Here is an 18,821-nt window from a genome sequence, read left to right on the forward strand (position 1 = left end):
CAGAGACACCTCTCATCATTAGTTAGCATGGAAGGGAGGGCATGGCCAGATGCTGGGTCCCTGTGTTTGGGTCCCTGCTGTGGAAGAGGGGTGGGAGGGGGGTGAAGCTATTTGTTGCAAATTGGCCTAGTGAGTCATATGCACACTTAGTGCAGTGATAGGGATCCTTGAATTGATACTCTCAGGATGAAATTAACTAGATTGATTAGCCTTTGATGCCTTGACATACCTGAATTCAGAGAACTAAGGACAATAGAGGACTACTGCTGATTCATTCAGTCCATGATCCAGTGTAACCTCCAAATCCTTATTCCCCATTTTTGACTTTGTGTATTTGTTTTCTCTTTCCTAAGTGTAGCACTTTTTATTTGTCTTTCTTGAACTTCATCTGGTTGAGTGCCAACCATTTCTCCAGTTCACCAAGATCAATCACTTCCAGACACACTTCTCTAGTCACCAACTACAGAAATGATCCCTGAAAGTATCTAAAGCCTGATCTTGTCCTGCAATGTATCTAAAGCCGCCCACAGCTTGTTGCTATCCACAAAATAGAAGCTATTTATATAATTTATCATTATCATCCAAGTCATTAATGAAAATACTGAATCAAACTGGAGGAGGAGGTAGGGGTGATGTGTAGGGGGTGTACATGGGTGCATGTGTACTCCCTGAGTGTGGCAGTGCACCCCCTACAAAAAGGCGCCGTTAACACAGCACCCATGGGCAGTCGCTACTCACCACCCGTCCCCCCCCGCCGCCAACAGCACCGGTGGCATCTACAGGAGCTCCCTGCTTACCACTGCCATGCTCCCGCTGCCGCCACCATGCTCCTGCTGCTGCCGTGCCCCCCAGCCACTGGGGGCATGTGTCATTCATAGGCAGAGGTCCTCTCTCCTAGTTCAACAATTACCATTACAAGCTATTTGAAGTTTGCTTTTCTGAAATCCATTGTCCTTATTCTGCTGCTCTCACTTCTCTTTCCTTACCTTAGACTCATGCACTGATCCTTGTGTGATCATTTTCATACCACACTTTTCGTCTTCAGATTCTTCACCACTTTCTCTACATTCCAGCTTGAATGTAACCTCTTAAGAGAGTCAAACCTCTTAAGAGAGTAAATTCTTTGAAGGTGGTAAGGTAATCATTCAGTAGGGCAAGGGAGGTCCTGTAAATTCCCACAACAAATGAATCAGCCTAGTCCTGTAATTGAAAGACATTTTTCAAAGTAGCCCCAACCATTTTGTGAAGAGAAATACCTGAACATTTAAACTGCTAAGGCAGGAGTGTAAACTCATCTGCTCCCCAGGGCAGCATGAGTGGCCAAGGGCCAGGTTGTGGCCTCACTGGACCCACAGACTGACCTCACATTCCAGCCCCAGAGTCACCGCTGCCACCAGGCTGTGCAGTGTGGCCTCATAGCCCCAGAACAGTCACACATGCTACTTGTAGCAGCTGCTCCAGGGCTCAAGCTGGAATGGATGCCCCTTATAGTGTGTGGGGCCATCTGATAAGACCCACGGGCAGCACCAGGGGCCAAATGATACTGCTCTGGCGGGCCATGTGTTTGACACCTCTGTGCTAAGCCATAGCCCACAATCTCCCATAAAGTGAAAAATTACCATTAAGCAGAGGTGATTGTGGTTTGGTTTTTCATGCAAGTTCTGCGAAGGAAGGAAAAGATTCAATAAGGTTATTTTTATAATTACACTACACCCCCAAGACAGCCCTTGGCAGGCAAGACTTTTGAATGCTTTTCTTCAAGGAAGGGGAATGTAACAAGCAACAGGACAACAGAGAAACCAGAGATTGGCTATTGTTCAGATTTGCTGCAATAATGAGAACAGTGAAATTAACAGCTTGGTTTGATTAATGGCTTGAATCATGCAGCGTGGTCCATTACAGTGCATAGCCTTGAGACTGACAAAGGCCATGCAGTTGCACAGAATTTGCACGTATCCAGTACGCATGTGAGTAGAGTACATTGCTTATACTGTGCTGCTGCTTTTCAGAAGGCAGATGTGTTTAGGGGATTCACTCAGTCAGAAACATGCACCTAAGTCCAGTGTAAAATTTATATTTAGTGTTTCAGGAGTCAAAGAAAGCTGCCATCTAAACTGAGTTTGAATGTTGAACAGTAGCAGAGTCTATTAAACATGAATGCTACATTAGAGTGCAGCGTTTTCCAGGATGAGACAGCCACCCACTTTAATTCCACATGAAAATTATTGCCCTTATGTTTATAAAAAGCATATTTTTATTTCCCTTAATTCAGTCAGTCCAGGCCGAAAAACAGTGACTAATGCAGCTATTGGCATTGCTCAGCAAAGATCCATGGGACTGATTAAAAATGCAGATGATGACCTCTCTGCAGAAAACACCCTGAAAGCCACTATAAGAAATCAACCACTTTCGTTTGATGCAGACAAGTCAAACCAGACGCTTTCTCAGAGACCAAAGAAACAAATTGGTGGGTTTGTACCAGGTAAGAAATGGTTTCAGTCAGTCATGCCCTATTGACACAGGAGTGCCTTGCGCCGTTTTTGACACCTACTCACAAGAAACATTTTGCAAATGTAGTAAAAGTAGGGGAAATTATAAGGGGTTAATAAATATATCAAAAATTATCTCTAAGGTCTACCAGTGTCCTTTCTAGCAGCTGGTAAAAAAGAAAGTTACATTTTCCAAGCACTAGAATTAAAATCCAACCAACAAAACAGCCAGATAAGTGCAAAAACATTTCTGCCCCAGACACTGTTGTATGTGCCTGACATGGCACTACAGTGAGGGTGGCAGCAGCTGTCCCAATGTGAACCATCAAGGGCTTTGATTCTGGGGAAATATTTTTCATGTTAAAGTTGCTTTCCTTTCTAGAACTGCACTTAAGTGCATGACCATCTGGTGTCAGTGCAGAGGGTTCAGTGTCACACGCAGCGCACAGCCTGATATGATGCTCATGGACTTTCACTTGTGGAGATCAAAAAGCCCACACACTGTTGCCTTCAGAGGCAAAGAAGCTATTGAGAGTCAGTGAATGGTACCATGGCTGTGAGCAAATACAGAACACTCTCTTAGCCAATAATGGAAGCTGCAGTGAAATTGGTTTGCTTCTTAACTCAAAGCAGGAATAGCCCCCTGCTGAAAAGTTAAAAAATTAGCATGGCAAACAATTAAATTAGCCACCATACCCAGAGCCTTTGACAGACACACAGAGTACAAGAGACACCATTTTCACATGGTTATTATTTAGAGTTAAGTTCCCAGAGGTCCAACTCATTGTAAATACAGTATTATTTTCTTGTTACAACAGAGCAGTGCTTAGCGCCCCCTGCTGCCGGCCCTTGTAAAGGGCACGTCCCTCGTTGGCACTTTGATGTTTCTTCAGGCACTTGCTTACATTTCATCTATGGCGGCTGCAAAGGGAATGAAAACAACTTCCTTCAAGAATCTGACTGCCTCAGTGAATGTGTAAAAATCCATGGTAAAACATTACCTCTGCTGGGAAAAAGGGGACATATTCTGTAGAGTTTAATTTCCTCTGGCAGTGCAGTATGTGACAGGAGCTCTCTAGACTAGAGGCTGATCTAAAATTCCCCATTCTGCCTGAAATCCTTTTACCTTGTATAAAGCTAATTGCTACCTAAGGTTATAAATGCATGTTAGTTGAAAAAGTAGTTGTGGCTTTTTCTCAGTTAGGTTTACTTAGGACATTTGACTGCCCTTTTGTATTGTCCTTTTTGGTGCTTACCCTGAACAGCTATTTACTCAGTCACCTGCCCTTGTTAGTCTTTCATGCATCGGAGAACATGGAAAAACAGGTTTAAAAATAAAAGGCCAATTGTAAACCCCAGAAAACTGGCATAGGGAATCAGGGAGAGGTATGGTACCAGAGCCTACTTACCTCACTTTTTCTTAACCAGACAAGATTTCCATCGGACTGTCTCTTTTTAACTCACGGACTTCTAATATTACTTTTTTTTAAGTTTTTCTATCAGAATTTAAATGCATTTCAATGACAGTTACGAATTCCTTGCAGAATAAAATCTCAATAGATTCTCATATTTTTGTCCAGAAAAACTAGCAGTCTCTACTGACATCTTGGCAAAGTTAAAATAGCTTTTGGCCTAGATCCAAAAAGGAACTCAGGTACTGAACTTCAGATTTAAGTCTCCAAATCATGCCTAAATCCAAAACCACAGTCTTCACAATCCCCACTCAGGTACCACCTAACAAACCAATTTCACATTTTGTCATTAAAGCTCCCCACTTGCTTAAAGCTCTTGTTCTGCATGTGTCTAGAAGTAGCTTATTTTTGACAGAGGCAGCTCAGTGCCTAGTCATGCCTAAGTAGGCTGACCATATGTCTCAGTTTGGCCAGGACAGTCCTGGATTTTTTGGGTTGTCCTGGTGGTGAAAATAGAAACAAAAGTGCCAGATAGGTGCCACCCCACCTGCACTGCGTCGCCTGACTCCTCCTGAGCAGTGGCTGGATGTGGGCAGCAGACCAGGCTGGGCACAGCTCCTTCTACCTGAGGCTGGGATTAGCCAGGGGGGACAGTGTCCCAGATTTCCTTAAAAATAATATGGCCGCTCTATGCCTAAACCTCAGCAAGATCCATAAAGTAGGAGTGCCGTCATCCACTTCAGCTGAGTACCTTCATTTGGTAGACATTTTCAAAGAACACCTACCACTTCAGGCTCTATCTAAAATGCAGTGATGACCACCATTTTCTTCTGAAAGATGAAGAGTGGGATGATGCTGCAGCCATTTTATAATAGTTTTGGGGTTAGAGCACTCAGGAGGTAGGAGACCAAGGTTCAGTCTCCTCATCTACTTGAGGGGATTCCAGCCTATATCTCCCACCTCTCAGGAGTGTGCTTTAATTAACAGACTATAAGCTATTCAGATGGGCACTCTCCACCCATCCGGCTGTTGTTTCGTTATGTGTGGAGTAATAAAAAGCTTAGCCCAGAGAGAAAAGACCAAGGAAGATAGAGCACGATTTCTTGGACTAGGAGGGGAATTCCTGGGTTTTAGTTCCGGCTCCTGGGGTTGTTGATTTATTTTATATTAAAGAGTTTTAAATAGCAGCATCAAGAACCCAGGACACCTCCAGGTGAGTGACCTCACTCCTGCATTATAGAATCATGGTCGTTATGGACCGTTTCATTTCAGCACTTTTGACATGAAATGTTGACTTGTCATTTTGAAATGATATTTTATAAGTAAATATACTTCAATTTAGAGAACCTTAAAGACTCCTTAATTAAATTAAATTCTTTTTTGTGTGTTGTTTCTCCAGAAACAAAAGTGAACAATTGAAGTTTGGAATCCATTCAAAATACTTATCAGAAAGTAAGCCAATAAACATGAGACGCAAGATTTAATAATCACAGCGGGTCTACAAAATATTCTTCATGCCCCTTGTTGGGAAATCTGTGTTAATGAAGTTCTCATGAAAATGTCTACATCCAAGCACTTGGGTTTTTATTTTCCCCTCTTAAAAAATCAATTAGACTTTGTTGCACTTTACAAAAGTATAGGTCTTCAAAAACCAGGTACTTAATGCACAGGTGTAAGGCTCAGGAGGCAGACATGAGAGTTTCTTACAAGACGCTGTGTTGCTTTTTCTGAAGAACTCTTACCAATCTTCCTATTTAAGGCTGGGTCCTCTCCTGAGCTGGCACTCCAAATTCTCAGTGCTTTTGTGAAATGGTCCACATATATATCGTATGAAGGACTACATCAGAACAACCACACTAAATTTATTTGTAGGTCAGTCAAATTGAACTCTAGATCACCACAGTGTTAAAAAGACAGTCTTCTAAATCACTATGCCTCCTAAAAGATAATGATATGAGATTTAAATCTCAATGTGGTGACTCTCTTTTCAAAATACCTATTAACAGGTGTGACTGCACTACAGACCACAATGGATCCATCATCTCATTCCAATTCAGAGCCAGGTCTGACCCTTTTTTGATAATTATTTTATATTTGATAATTATTTTGTACATGAAAGTATAGGTTAGGAGGGTAAATGTTGTGGTTTAATCAATCCAATGGCTTGAAGTCACAACTGGGGAAAATCAAACTAGAAATAAGTATAAATTTCATAGTGTGGAATTAACTCTTGAGACTGTCTACACAGGGGTGAGGGGCATCCATCACTCATAGAGTATAGACAAAAAAAATAACCATGAGTAAAAAGGGGTGAGGTTTTAAAATGCAGCCTCCTGTAATCTCTTATGAAAGATAACAAGGTCTTACATTTGTAAATTTGAAGATCATCATTAGGACCATCTGGGCTGACCTACTGCCTAACAAAGGCCAAAGAATTTCAGCCAGTAATTCCTGTATAACGCCCAATAACTTGTGGCTGGATGGAAGTGTGTAACAGAAGATCATCTAGTTTTGATTTAGGTATTCCAAGTATGAACAAACAAATTACAGTGAGTTAAAAGGGGCCAGGGACTTATCATGGAGTTCCTTGGTTACCACACAGGAACTGAAAGCTAAACCAAGGCATCTGAGCCCCTTTTCAATCAGGGATATTACTGTTGCTGTTGTTGTTATTGTTATAATTCATAAGATGTGGGAGGCTTGTTTTTACTCCTGCTTTTACTTGCTCTGATGGTTATTATTGCAGGTGTAGATGGGACTCCTTTTACCTTTCACCACTACTTGGGAGCTTTCTATCTGTAAACCTATCTCTGGAAACAAAGGACGCCTATATACGAGCAGTGAGGCTGCTCCAATGCTCTGCAATTACAGCACGTCAGAGCAGACTCAATAAATAGTCTGCTGGAGCGTGGTAATTACCGTGTTTTAGCAGCCTCCAGCGTCTCATGTATCAGCATTGCCGCACTTTGAAATAGTGGCGGGGCGCTTTATCTAAAGCTTGTCAAACAAGCTTTTGAAGTGAGGGGATGCTGATACATGAGATGCTCTGGGTGCTTTACTTAGAGCGGCTCTTGGAGCCCCTCTAATTAAAGTGCCCTCCCACTCCAGGAGCACATGCATAAATGCTGAAAGATATTGCATAGACAGGCAACATTCTTTGGGTAGATGTGGTATCTTTTCATAGACCAATGAGTAGTTGAAAAAAAGTGCTTTGCAAGCTTTCGGGCACAATCACCCTTCTTCAGGCATAGGGAGTCTCTGCTGTTCTGAGATTTCCAAGGAATGCTGTCCTTTGAGATCTCAGAACAGTATAGACTCCCTATGCCTGAAGAGGGGTGATTGTACCTGAAAGCTTGCAAAGAACTTTTTTTCAACTACTCAGTTGGTCTAAGAAAAGATAATACATCTACCCAAAAAACTTTGCGTTCCTATGTCCTTAGACCAACACAGCTACAGCCAAAAACTCAGCAAAGCTATTCATAAATCCGTGCCTTTGGTAGAGCCACTCAGATAATATGGTTACAGCAAGCAGGACAAAACCCTATGATAGGATAAACTTCTAAAGCTCTGTCTGGACTTGCTATGGTGGCAATTTTCTAGGACCTTGATCACACTTTGAAAATTATTTACTGTTGACAACAGGCCAGCTCATTTCTACCGTTTCCAAATGGGGTTAGAAGCTGTTGAGCTCCATAGTTTCTGATGGGAATGAATGCTAAAAACCTTGTGCTCTAAATATGTTTGCTGTAACAAGTCTACGGTTTGGTCCTGCCTAATGGAGTGGCCAAAACATTTGCAACCATAGTCAGAAGTCTTGGGGGCAGCAGCTCTAGCAACCACAGCCATGTAGGAGGTCTGAGTTTAGGAACAAGCCTGAGATTTTCACAGTATAAATCACTGTAACAGCTCTGCATTCCTCCAGCCTAATCTCTCTCTGCTCAGATTGGTCTATGCCAGGTGCTTTGCAGCACTGTTCAGTGAGAGAATTGCAACACTTGATTAAAGGCCAAGCTATTGCCTTACTACTGCTTCTGCTACAGAAGCATCCAGCAGTAGTAGCTACAACTGAAGCCTGTGCAGCCAGTTCCAGTACTCTTAAATGTGACTACACAAGGAGTTGTCCCAAGACAGGAAACCTCAAGGGAAATGCCTCAGAGCAACTATGCACAAACAACCAGCAGTCCCAGGTGGAAATTGCTCTGAATTACAATGGGTTCAAGAGATAGTGTCATGTGCTCCCAGCATTTTTTTCTCTAGGGGAAGCTTTTTTTTCCCTAGGATATCCTGCTCACGTGTCCATGGCTTTAAATAAAAGCACACTTTACTGGAGATAGGCAAGAAAATAAGGAGAGTCAGAAGATCAAATCTTGGCATAAACATGCTTTAGATTAATATTGGTAAACAAGCCATTTGACAAACAAGAAACTTAAGTGCACAAACTTTCCTCCAAAGATGTGTCAGTAAAAGCAGCACTCATCTTGTTAGGTCAGGGTTAGGACTCCAGGAAGGGCTCAGGGAAACATGTTGCAAGTCTCCACCAGAGTCAGTGCACTTTGATAAGTGCATTTTTTTCAAATTTGTTTTAATTCATATGATTTTTCCAAAAATTAGGCGGACAAGGTTCTTCGGGTAAATCTGCTATCTTTTATTAGACCAAATAGTTGGAAAAATTCTTCTTTGCAAGCTTTCGGATAGAAACACTCTGCATCAGGCTGAGGAAACATCGGCCTCAGCATTGATATTGTACTACAGCATACTCCTGCAGACACGGTAACAGTTCCCACAGCTGATGGGGAGTAGTTAATATCGCAGCTAAAGTGTCCCACATAGTGGGCCTGTCTACATGTGCATTAATGAGCTGTAATTACAGAACATGAAGTTAGTACCTGTAATAACAGATATAACTTAATGCGCCATAATCAACACTATTGTGCAGTAGCACCAGCACACCTTTTTTCCCCTTGACACTAATGCACAGTACACTAATTTTACTATGCGTTAATGCATTGGCGTGGCTATTGATCAGTAGAATTAGTCTACTGCATTTCTAGTGTCTCGTGTAGATGTGCTCAGTGTATATTACCATTAAACACAAACGTGAGAGGTGAGCATCAATCTGTTTTTATGGGGTTGTTGGGGTCAAGTCCATCAGTTTTCATTAAGTCATCCCATTATTGCTCAGTAGTGCAATATATAAAGCATTTCAGACTGTGCAAGCATGATGGAAGAAACAGGCTGAATTGTATAAGCTCTTGGCAAGCAAAACTCCCATAGCATGCAGGCCAGCATTCCAAAAACAATCACTTCTTAGCAGCAATAAAACACGTGCCTTTGCAGCCCTCCTTACACAGCCCACTCTCTTTTATAGCTGGTATTCTGCAGTGGGCTGAAAAGTCCAATTCACTATATCCTCCTCACTTCAGTGTGGAATGTTTTCCAGACACATTTATGGCTTAAGACTACTCAAACACCAAAGTATACAATGTGATGGGAATATTAGTCTGAATTAAGGTTGTCTGTGAAACTTATGCAAGTCCTGACATACCACAGCTGATTATTTTTTAAATGTTAACATCATTAGACATCTCCTAGTTTTTAAATATGTGTCATTTTACTTTACTAAGATTTTGGTTGACATTTACTTACACCTCTTACTTCCCTTTATTGCTGACTTTCTGTTTGGGATTTGTTTCAGTTCTCTAACCCACACACAATGCCGAGGTCTGCACATTGGTGATGTTCTGTGACTTGTTTATAATGTAGAATGTTTTTCCTTTCAGCTTGAGCCTCAAATGGCTTTTTTCAAAATGTACAGTAAGGATTTGCAGCTCTTGATTTGCAGTTTGCGAAATGTATCCAAGGTCCCATTTTTTGAGTAGTCTGTCATGGGGTTCTGGCAAATGTGCTTCCTGAATCACTGTCCACAATATGTATATCTTGCATTGGCTTTTCTGCAGATAACAGTTCCTCAGGGAAAAGGACAGGTGATAAAACTGAAAACGATGTTGTTCTGTCAAAGAGCGATCAGGGTGGAGGGGGACACCCAGTCCCAGAAACAGGTAAGACTCTTCCTATGTATGTTAATTTACTGCAGGGTCAGGCAAAATGCAGCCCACCAGGCCATTCTATCTGGCCCACGGGACCGCTAAAAAATTTAGAAAATTAATATTTATATGTCCTTGGCTGCCTGTCAAAGATGACAGGAACCAGGGCCAGTAAAACCCAGGGGGACCAAGCAGCAGAACTAAACAGCTGCAGCAGCAAGTCTGGGCCGGTCCTGTCCCCCACCCCACACCACCACCACCCTGAGCCCCAGCCAGAAGCCTCTGCCTAGTAGGGGCTTCTGGCCTGGGACTGCTCCTGCCTTCCTGCCTTCCCCACACCCCACATACCCACCCTCCCATGATATACAAGAGTAAGACTTCATGTTAAGCTATTACACTATCACTTCTGTGTACACTACAGAATCACATGTAAATCAGGACAAAAATATTTTTTGAAATGAAATGGATGAATGGTATAATACAGGTTTAATTTTTAGAATATAATTTGGTATTTTTCTGGTTCTGAGATGGCAAAACCCCTTACTGAAAGGAGTACTTCTGGGGGGCAAGCAGAGGGGCTTCTGGTGGCAAAGGTTAGGGGTTAGGGGGTGGGACTCCTGGTCCTAAGGTGGCGACAAGGGGGCGGGGCTCCTGTCAAGGGGCAGGGCTACCCATACAGCCCTCAACGGCTTGCAAAAACTCAGTAAGCGACCCTCTGCCCAAAATAATTGCCCACCCCCGATCTACTGGCTACACTTCTTGAGCAGTATTTTTTACCTTTACTATCAAATAGGCTAGTATGACAGACCCAGATGAATAAAGGAAAGGAGCACTACTGTGCTCTATTAACACTGCTGCTTGTGTGTGTGTGATTCTTCTAAGGGTAACTAGAAGGCTCTGTGTTACTCCAGTCTGGCTCAGTGGTTCTTAACCTTTTTTGTGCCAGGACCCATTTGTAAACACCGATGGCCAGTCCAAACCCAGTAAATAGTTTAAATAGAAAACAGCCCTCTGGCCCTGCCAGTGCCCCTCGCTCCCAACCCATTGCCCTCTGTCCCAAGACCCCCAGTGTGCACGGCAGGAGGATGTGTGTGTGTGACTGCAGGGAGGGGGCGAGCAGCCCCTTGCAGGCTGGAACTTCTTCAGGTTTTCTTCTTTAAAGGAAAATCCATTTTTAAAGCTTGTTTGCAACCCTTTCATTCATATATTCTTGCGACCCACAGGTTGAGAAACACTGATCTAGTTGATACACCTACAAAAAAAAGACCTATTAATAGTTCTCCATCATAATTTTTTTAACTTCTTTCTAGGTGCTGTGCTACCCCTGGCTTTAGGCTTGGCGATCACTGCTTTACTGCTACTTATGGTCACTTGCCGGCTGCGTTTAGTGAGACAGAAACTGAAGAAAGCCCGACCCATTACATCTGAGGAGTCTGATTACCTCATAAACGGGATGTATCTCTGAACAGATGGTGTAGATAGCTGGTTTTCTCCCCTTCACAGTTTTTTTCCATTAACCTCTGCCTCTAGCAAGTGACCAAGCTCCTCGGTAAAATTTCAAAATAAAAACTATTTCTAGATCACTTTGCAAGCTGACCTATCTGTTCTTCTCCTTTGGCTATATGGTAAGCTCTCCCATGTCTCAGTCCAGTTACTAATTTGGATACATATATATTTGTAGACAGAAGACAAGAACAGTTCAGGCTATGTCTGAAAATAACCTTGTACCCATGTTTACCCTGTGTGCAGAAAAAGGCTGCAACTTAAAGAGACCACCACTGGATGGCAGAGTATCTTTGCCTTCCACCTCATTCTTTCCCCATCTGAAATAACAGTTAGCCAGAGCCAAGTATTTTACATTAGAAAGAGATAGATTAGAGAAGTATTGGGCTACCATAAGGCAGGGTAAAGACAACATAGGCAGAACTGTGGAAAAAAGCAAGTACCAATGCATTATGCTTTAGCATGTTCATTTACCATCTGAGGAGTGTTTCAAAACCCTGCTCATGCACTGGCAACATTTTTACTAGAGGCTTTTGTCTTTGCCTAGGTACAGGCTGCCCATAACTAAAAAAGGGTCAGCTTTTGTAATATAATTTGGAATAGAAATACACACTCTGTGCATCATCCTTTAAAACCCTTGACGGCCAAGGCCTGAGCACTAACATGAAAGATATCAGCACTACAGGGACTTCCATAGACAAACCCAGTGCCAGTGGCAAGTGAGCAAGCTCATGGGGCTATGCCCCTTCCCCACAACTCAGCTTGATCAGCTTTTTCCATCCCTAGCCAAGCACTTCCAGGATTTTGAAAGAGCTACGTGTAGTGACTTTGACCTGTGCTCAAGATAGGCTATGCTTTTGTTCAGGAGGACATGGTTTGTTCTTTTATACTGTGCTGTCAGTAATAAAAATGAAGTTAGTTCCAGCCAGACATACACAGGCAGCACTATTACTGCTTCTACCACAGTGAGCTTGATACTCAGGACTAACTTCCCATGTAATGCAGATGGGATACCATTCCTGCTTCCTGAGACATTTCAGAATCTTGCTCATTGATCATCACTTAGCACCCAGCAAGCTCTAAGGCTTCAGTGACCCTCCCAGTACAAATCTTATAGAATTAGAGCAAGTAATTGATGTGTGTGAATGAACGTCAAACGTGTTAACTGTAAACTATGTGCAGTACATGTTAGATATATATACCGTGCCGTTTATCCTGTTTGTCTGAACATGCAAGGGTGTCGCATTCATCAAAGGTCCCAGTAAAAATCAAGACAGATAAGGCATGCATCTTTTTGTATGTCATCTTTTGTACTTCAATGAATTAAAGTCAATTGGAATATTGCCATGGTGTACAAATAGTTAATCAGAAAAACCCCATGTCTCGATGTCTTGATTACTTTTATGTACAATAGCTATAATAAACCTATTTTATTCTTAAATGCCTTGTGCTTATTTTCAGCTAAAACTGAAATTAAATTGTTTGAATTTTCTGGAACATACAGGAGAGCAAGCATCATACCTGCTGAGCACTTTGGCTTTTCCAAAACCAGGAAGAGGTTGGAGTCTGTATTTCTGTGGTATGGGAAAACAAAGGAGGAGCTGTGAACTTATACCTGCTGCTGCTACTTGCTTCATCTAATGATATAATTCCCATAATAAATAACTTGATTGCTTTAAATTTTTACATCCTACTTTAAACTGCAGTAAGCGTAGACCTTGTTTGGCCAGCCTGTCAGGGAAGTCTGATGCTGGTGCCATCTACAAGCAAATCTGGGTAAGACAAAATGTTGCTACATACTAGATGCAAATTAAAAGGTCCTTGTGCTCCCTAGTTATATTCCAGTGTAGTGTTGGGTACAGGTTACTTTCTGCTGATAAAACCTATCCAAAAATCAATAGATACATTTGTTGTTTCCTTTCTACCATAGGGGTTGAATGCCTTAAACAAATACATCATGTTGTCTAGGGTATACAAGACAAGTTGCACTATCAGTGGGGTTTAAAAGATCGAGAAGACACTCCAAATTTGCTTCAAGTAGCCCTGCTCACTGTCCCAGCATTAATGCATTAGTGCCTTGCAGTAATACTTTTGTTTTGTTTCTAAAATTAGACATTTAGCACAGTGGTTCTCAGGCTTTTTAGACTCAAAACATCCCTCAGAAAATGCCAGCTCTTGGCTTTCACTCAGTATTTGACTACAGGAAAATAACAGAGCAATTCTTCTCTCGCAAAGAACTCAGAAAGGTTACAACAGGTCAGCATGTTTTCAACACTGTGGATTCCTATTTGAAATCTCTAGGTTTATCTTGTGAATTATGTGCAGGTGTTAATGTTGTGCAGCACCCAGCAACACCCTTACAAGGATCCCATAGCACTGACTGAGAATCACTGCTCTAGCACTTCTTTCCTCTCTCCAAGGCTCATCCCTGATCTTGGATATCAAAGTCTTTATTGTTTCCCTACTGTGTCCATGTAATCCCTAGTAGTGAAATTCCTGATCTTTAGGACTAAGCTGATAGGAGGGATGGAAGCAGGATTTACCTTGTGATTCTGCAGAAATGGATTTGGATTCTGCAGAAATGTCTGAGGCCCACTGAGGAGACAGGAACAGAATCTAATGTCCAGTAAGGCAATTTAATATGTACATACAGGCTGCTTGCAGATGTTAAAAAAACACATACTTTATTGGAAGAAGCAGTGTGTTCAACCCAACTCTGCAGCGTCCATATAGATCAGGCGCTTCAGCAGGCTTTTTGGTGCTTTTATCTAATAGCTGATTCAATCGGCTATTAGATAAAAGCTGCAAAAAAAACTTCACTAAAGCACCGGATCTATACAGACATTAGGCAAGCTGGGTCCAACTAAAGTCTTCTGGGCATGCGCTGGACTCGGTGCAGGAGTGTGCTGAGTTTAAAGTAAAGCACCATTTTTTTTAATGTCTGTAAGCAGCCACAGTTCTCACGCAGCTTTGTCTGACAGCCCAAGTTGTCTCTATTCCCACCTCCAGAAGATTTGAGGAAACACTGTGCATACTCTTATCTAGAGTTTTGGTGCAGGCAGTATTAAGAATGGCTTTGTTACAACTATTAGGTTTGCCCTGCAGAAATGCATAGGCCACTGACTTCTGCGGGCAGTTGCTGCCTACCCCTTGTCACCAATGCAGCCACTGGCAGCTGTGGGCGGTCCCCACTCGCTGCCCGCCACTCACCACGCCCTCCCACCCCACCATGGTGCCCCCCCCCCCAGTCACAGGAGGCACCAGTTGTTCATGCAGAAATGCATGCTTCTAGATGAGTGATTCTCACCCACAGTGCCACAAAATCCTTTTAAGGGTGCCTTGTAACATGAATGATGCATGCCCCCTGCAGCTGGGGGGGCATGGCGATGGCAGGAGTGCAGCGGCAGTAAGCAGGGGAGCTCCCGCAGATGCTGCCAACACTGTCAGCAGTAGGGAGGTGGTGGCAAGCACCGACCAGGAGTTGGCAACCACCCGCAGATGCCGCCAGCAGTGGCAGACGGTGGGGATCACGGACTGCCCGCAGACACCACCAGTGGTGTCACCAGCAGGGTGGCAAGTGGCGACCACCTGCAGGCACCTTTTTGTAGGTGCCTTTTTCTAGGGGGTGCACCGCCACACTCAGGGAGTACACCCGCACCTGCATACACCACCTATGCATTGCCTCTGCCTTGTAATATTAACACTGTTAGATCTGCAAACACCTACACATGATTCACAAGGTAAATCCAGAGATTTCAAATAGGAATCCACAGTGCCAAAAACATTCTTACCAGTTGTGGGCTTTTCACGTTCTTCGTGACAGAGGGATTGGTGTACTATTTTTCAGTAGTCAAGACATAAGAGAAAACTAAGAGATGGCATTTTCTGCGGGGTTCCTTGAGTTTTACATGGAGTGTCTTGAGGCTAAAAAGGTTGAGAACCACTACACTAGACACTAAGGCTAGAAGGATGATCCTCATCAGCTTGTAGGCCACTTGCCTAATACTAATGCACAACTTATACCTCAACTTTAGGGCCTGAAAAATGCCTGGCCCCTTCTGGTCTTCTCTCCTAGAGATTACTTAGGGCAGGCTAGCTAACTAGCACTTTATTTATGTTAGTGGCAGTTAGTTGTGACCAACTTACAACATCCCCAACCCCCCTGATGAGTTACATCTCAAGTCTGTTCAGTGGAGCATCACCTTTATATTTCATAGGAGAATATTTAATTTAACAGTCAAAGGGGTAATTTGACCCAATATAGTCAATACTAAACAAAAATGTTACAGGTAGCTTCTCAAGCAGTTTACCATGTCCCTTATTTTATTCTGTGCCTGCTAATTACATTAACATGTCTGGATGTCACCTCTACATGCAAATGCATTTTGAGACATGCATTGCAGCAAACTTTACTTAAAGAAAACAGAATTATAGAAAAGTAGGGCTGGAAATGACTTACAGAGGTCACCTAGTTCCGGGTGCGGGCAATTATTTCAGGCAAGGGCTGCTTACTGAGTCTTGGCAAGCCATTGCAGGCCATGTGACAGGCAGCCGGGGCAGATAAATATTAATTTTCTAAATTTTTAGGGGTCCCACGGACTGGATAAAATAGCCTGGCCCACCCCTGATCTAGTCTAACCCTCTGCCCAAGGCAGCATCATCCCTATCCAAACCACCCCAGGAAAGTTGTTGTAGGTTTGTAGGGACCTGGACTATTGTACAAATTGTTGCCAGCTGTAGGGGACTGGACTAGGAACTATGGTCTTGACCTTTCTCACACGACTATAAGGCATAGCACCCTAGCCACAGGTAAAGCAGGGGGACTATGACAGTCAGCGTACAGCTTCTGCAGGATTTTTGAAAAGTGCTCAAGAGACCCAACACAGAGGTCACACCCCCCACTACAGAAGAGGGCAAAACCCCCACAGCATGCACCAGTTTGACCAGACAGTCAAATGCCTTCCTGACCCTAAATACAACTGATCCCTGCCTTAGCTGCAGCCAACACCAAATCCTTCTGAGGAAGACAGGGGGGGAAAAAAAACAAAGCTAAAAACCCTTGACCTTCTTAGAATTCCTTCCCAGCTCCATGTGTTAACCAGCAAAGCCCAAAAGCATGGGAAGCTCTAAACATGTTGTGTTCTGCTCTGCAACCTGGAGACAAGCAGCAGAACCCCACACATCACACCCTATTACTAGAGAGCCAGAACTCCCTTTTATGTATCCACTTCATAACCCGGCCCCAATTCCTTTAACCTTCTTTTATAATTAAGCCAGGTATGGAGCTCTGCTTCATTCTCCTGCTGCTGAGTACGGTCATCTCCAGTGTCCTGCTGGCAGTTCTCATGATCTCCCAGCAATCTGTGCAGGAGAGGATCCTCCTGAGCTTCAAATGTTGCTCTTTACAGAGCCACACCCCCTCCCCCCCACACAGCTGGATGGGACCCCACCTCTTCACCCTATGTGCTGGATTGGGCTCACTGGCTAGATCTGGCCCATGGATAGCTTAAGCACCACCCAGCTGACCCATGGAGGAAAAAGGTTGGGCACCACTGCCCTAGACAATCTATTCCACTGCTCCACTATTCTAATAGAGAAGAATTTTTTTCTGATATCCAATCTAAATCTAATTTGCTGCTACTTCAAGATATTAGTTCATGGCCTGCTCTGCAGAAAGAGGAAGTGTTTTCCCTCTTTTTTTATTGCAGGTAGTTGAAGACTGCTATCATGCCCTCTCTTAATCACCTTTTCCACAAGCTGAACTTGCCTATTTCTTTCAATTTCTCATATGGCTTGCCCTCCATTTATCATTCGTTGCCCTACTCTGGACCCTCTCAAACTTCTCCATGTCCTTTTTAAAATGTGGTGCCCAGAACTGCACATGATACAGATGAAGCCTAACCAGTGCTGAGCAGAGAGGCACTATCATCACCAGTGTCTTGCACCTAATATTCCAGGGGTGGGGGCAATATGGCCCGCAGATGATCCCTCGGTCCTGCCTAGCCCAGGCATCGTCCCACAGTGGCGCATCCTACTACCTCCTGGGCATGCAGCAGGGCTGGGGCAGCTCCATGCTGGACTGCCCTTCTGGTGGCAGCAGCAGCCTCTGGCCCCAGCCCTGCATTACTGGTGTGGACCTGCATGCAGCCCTGCCCCACCCTGCGCCTGCTGCAGACTTCCCTGCTCATGCTGAACAGGGGGGAGGGGGGTGGGGGCAGAAGTGTGCTCAGCAAGGGGAAAAGTGGCCCCACCCCCTCAGTGCTGCCCAGTGCTTCCTGCAGCTGTTGCATGGAGCCCTCCAGACTGCTCTGCAAGACAGCAGGGGTAGCGCAGAGGAGTCACAGGTCAGCCCAGCACAGGCTCTGCACAGCTGTGGCAGGAAGCACTGGGCAGAGCTGAGAGGGAGGGGTCACTTTCCCCCACAGCTTGCCAACACTGCTGTTGCTGCAGCTGTTCAGCATGAGCAGGCGAGTCTGCTCTGGAGACTAGTCAGTCTGGAGTGGGTGGATAAAATATGTTATCGTGGATGTTAGATTTTTAGTATAGATTTTGGGTTTTTTTCTGGTTCCAAGATGGCAAACCCCCTTCCCAAAAGGAGTACTTCTAGGGAAAGGGCAGGGATTTCTGGTTACAAAGATCAGGGGTTAGGGGACGGGACTTTCAGCACCAAGATGGTGATCAGGGGATGGGGCACTTGTCAAGGGGCAGGGCTACCCTTGTAGTCCTCAACATCTCACCGAAATTCGTGAAGCAGCCCTCCAGCCAAGATAACTGCCTGTCCCTGTAATATTCCTATTGAAACACATTTGCCTTTTGCACACTGCATCACACTACAGCAGGGGCAGGCAATTATTTTGGGTGGAGGGCAGCTTACCAAGTTTTAACAAGCTGTCAAGGGCTGCACAGGTAGCCCTGTCCCTTGAGAGGTGCCCCACCCCCTGGTAGCCATCTTGGGACCGGAAGTCCTGTCCACTAACTCCTGACCTTTGCCACCAGAAGTCCCTCCTCTTGCCCCCGGAAGTACTCCTTTCAGCAACCAGTTTTACCATCTTGGAACCAGAAAAATACCAAATTATATTCTAAAAAATGAACATCTAAAACATTCATTAATTTCATTTCAAAAATATTTTTGCCCTGGTTTACATGTATTTGTATAGTGTACATAGAGGTGATTGCACAATAGCTTAAAATGAAGTCTTACACTTGTATGTTGGTGGGGTGGGTATAGGTATGTGGGATGAGGGAGCATGTGTGCGTGTGTGTGTGCATATGTGGGGTGTGGGTGTGTATGGGGTTTGTGGGGAGTACTGTGTGTGGGAGGGATGGTGGCTGGGGTGTGTGAGGGGGTGTAGGTGTGGGGGTCTGCATGTATG

At 43.9% G+C, this 18,821-nt stretch overlaps 1 protein-coding gene across 1 annotated transcript in view; it reads left to right on the forward strand.

The window, feature by feature from the left end:
• Positions 1–12,889, forward strand: part of LRP11 (LDL receptor related protein 11) — a gene marked incomplete at its 5' end in the record, with an annotated part of 32,779 nt that extends 19,890 nt beyond the window's left edge. The window contains 5 exons of the mRNA XM_019526746.1: positions 2,273–2,482; positions 3,308–3,478; positions 5,908–5,964; positions 9,859–9,960; positions 11,256–12,889. Of these exons, the coding sequence (XP_019382291.1) occupies positions 2,273–2,482; positions 3,308–3,478; positions 5,908–5,964; positions 9,859–9,960; positions 11,256–11,410 (695 nt within the window). The remainder of the gene's footprint in view (positions 1–2,272; positions 2,483–3,307; positions 3,479–5,907; positions 5,965–9,858; positions 9,961–11,255) is intronic.
• Positions 12,890–18,821: the final 5,932 nt, after the last annotated feature.

The sequence above is a fragment of the Gavialis gangeticus genome, unplaced genomic scaffold (assembly GCF_001723915.1).
Source record: "Gavialis gangeticus isolate Ggan-Ray unplaced genomic scaffold, GavGan_comp1, whole genome shotgun sequence".
Lineage (NCBI taxonomy): Eukaryota > Metazoa > Chordata > Crocodylia > Gavialidae > Gavialis > Gavialis gangeticus.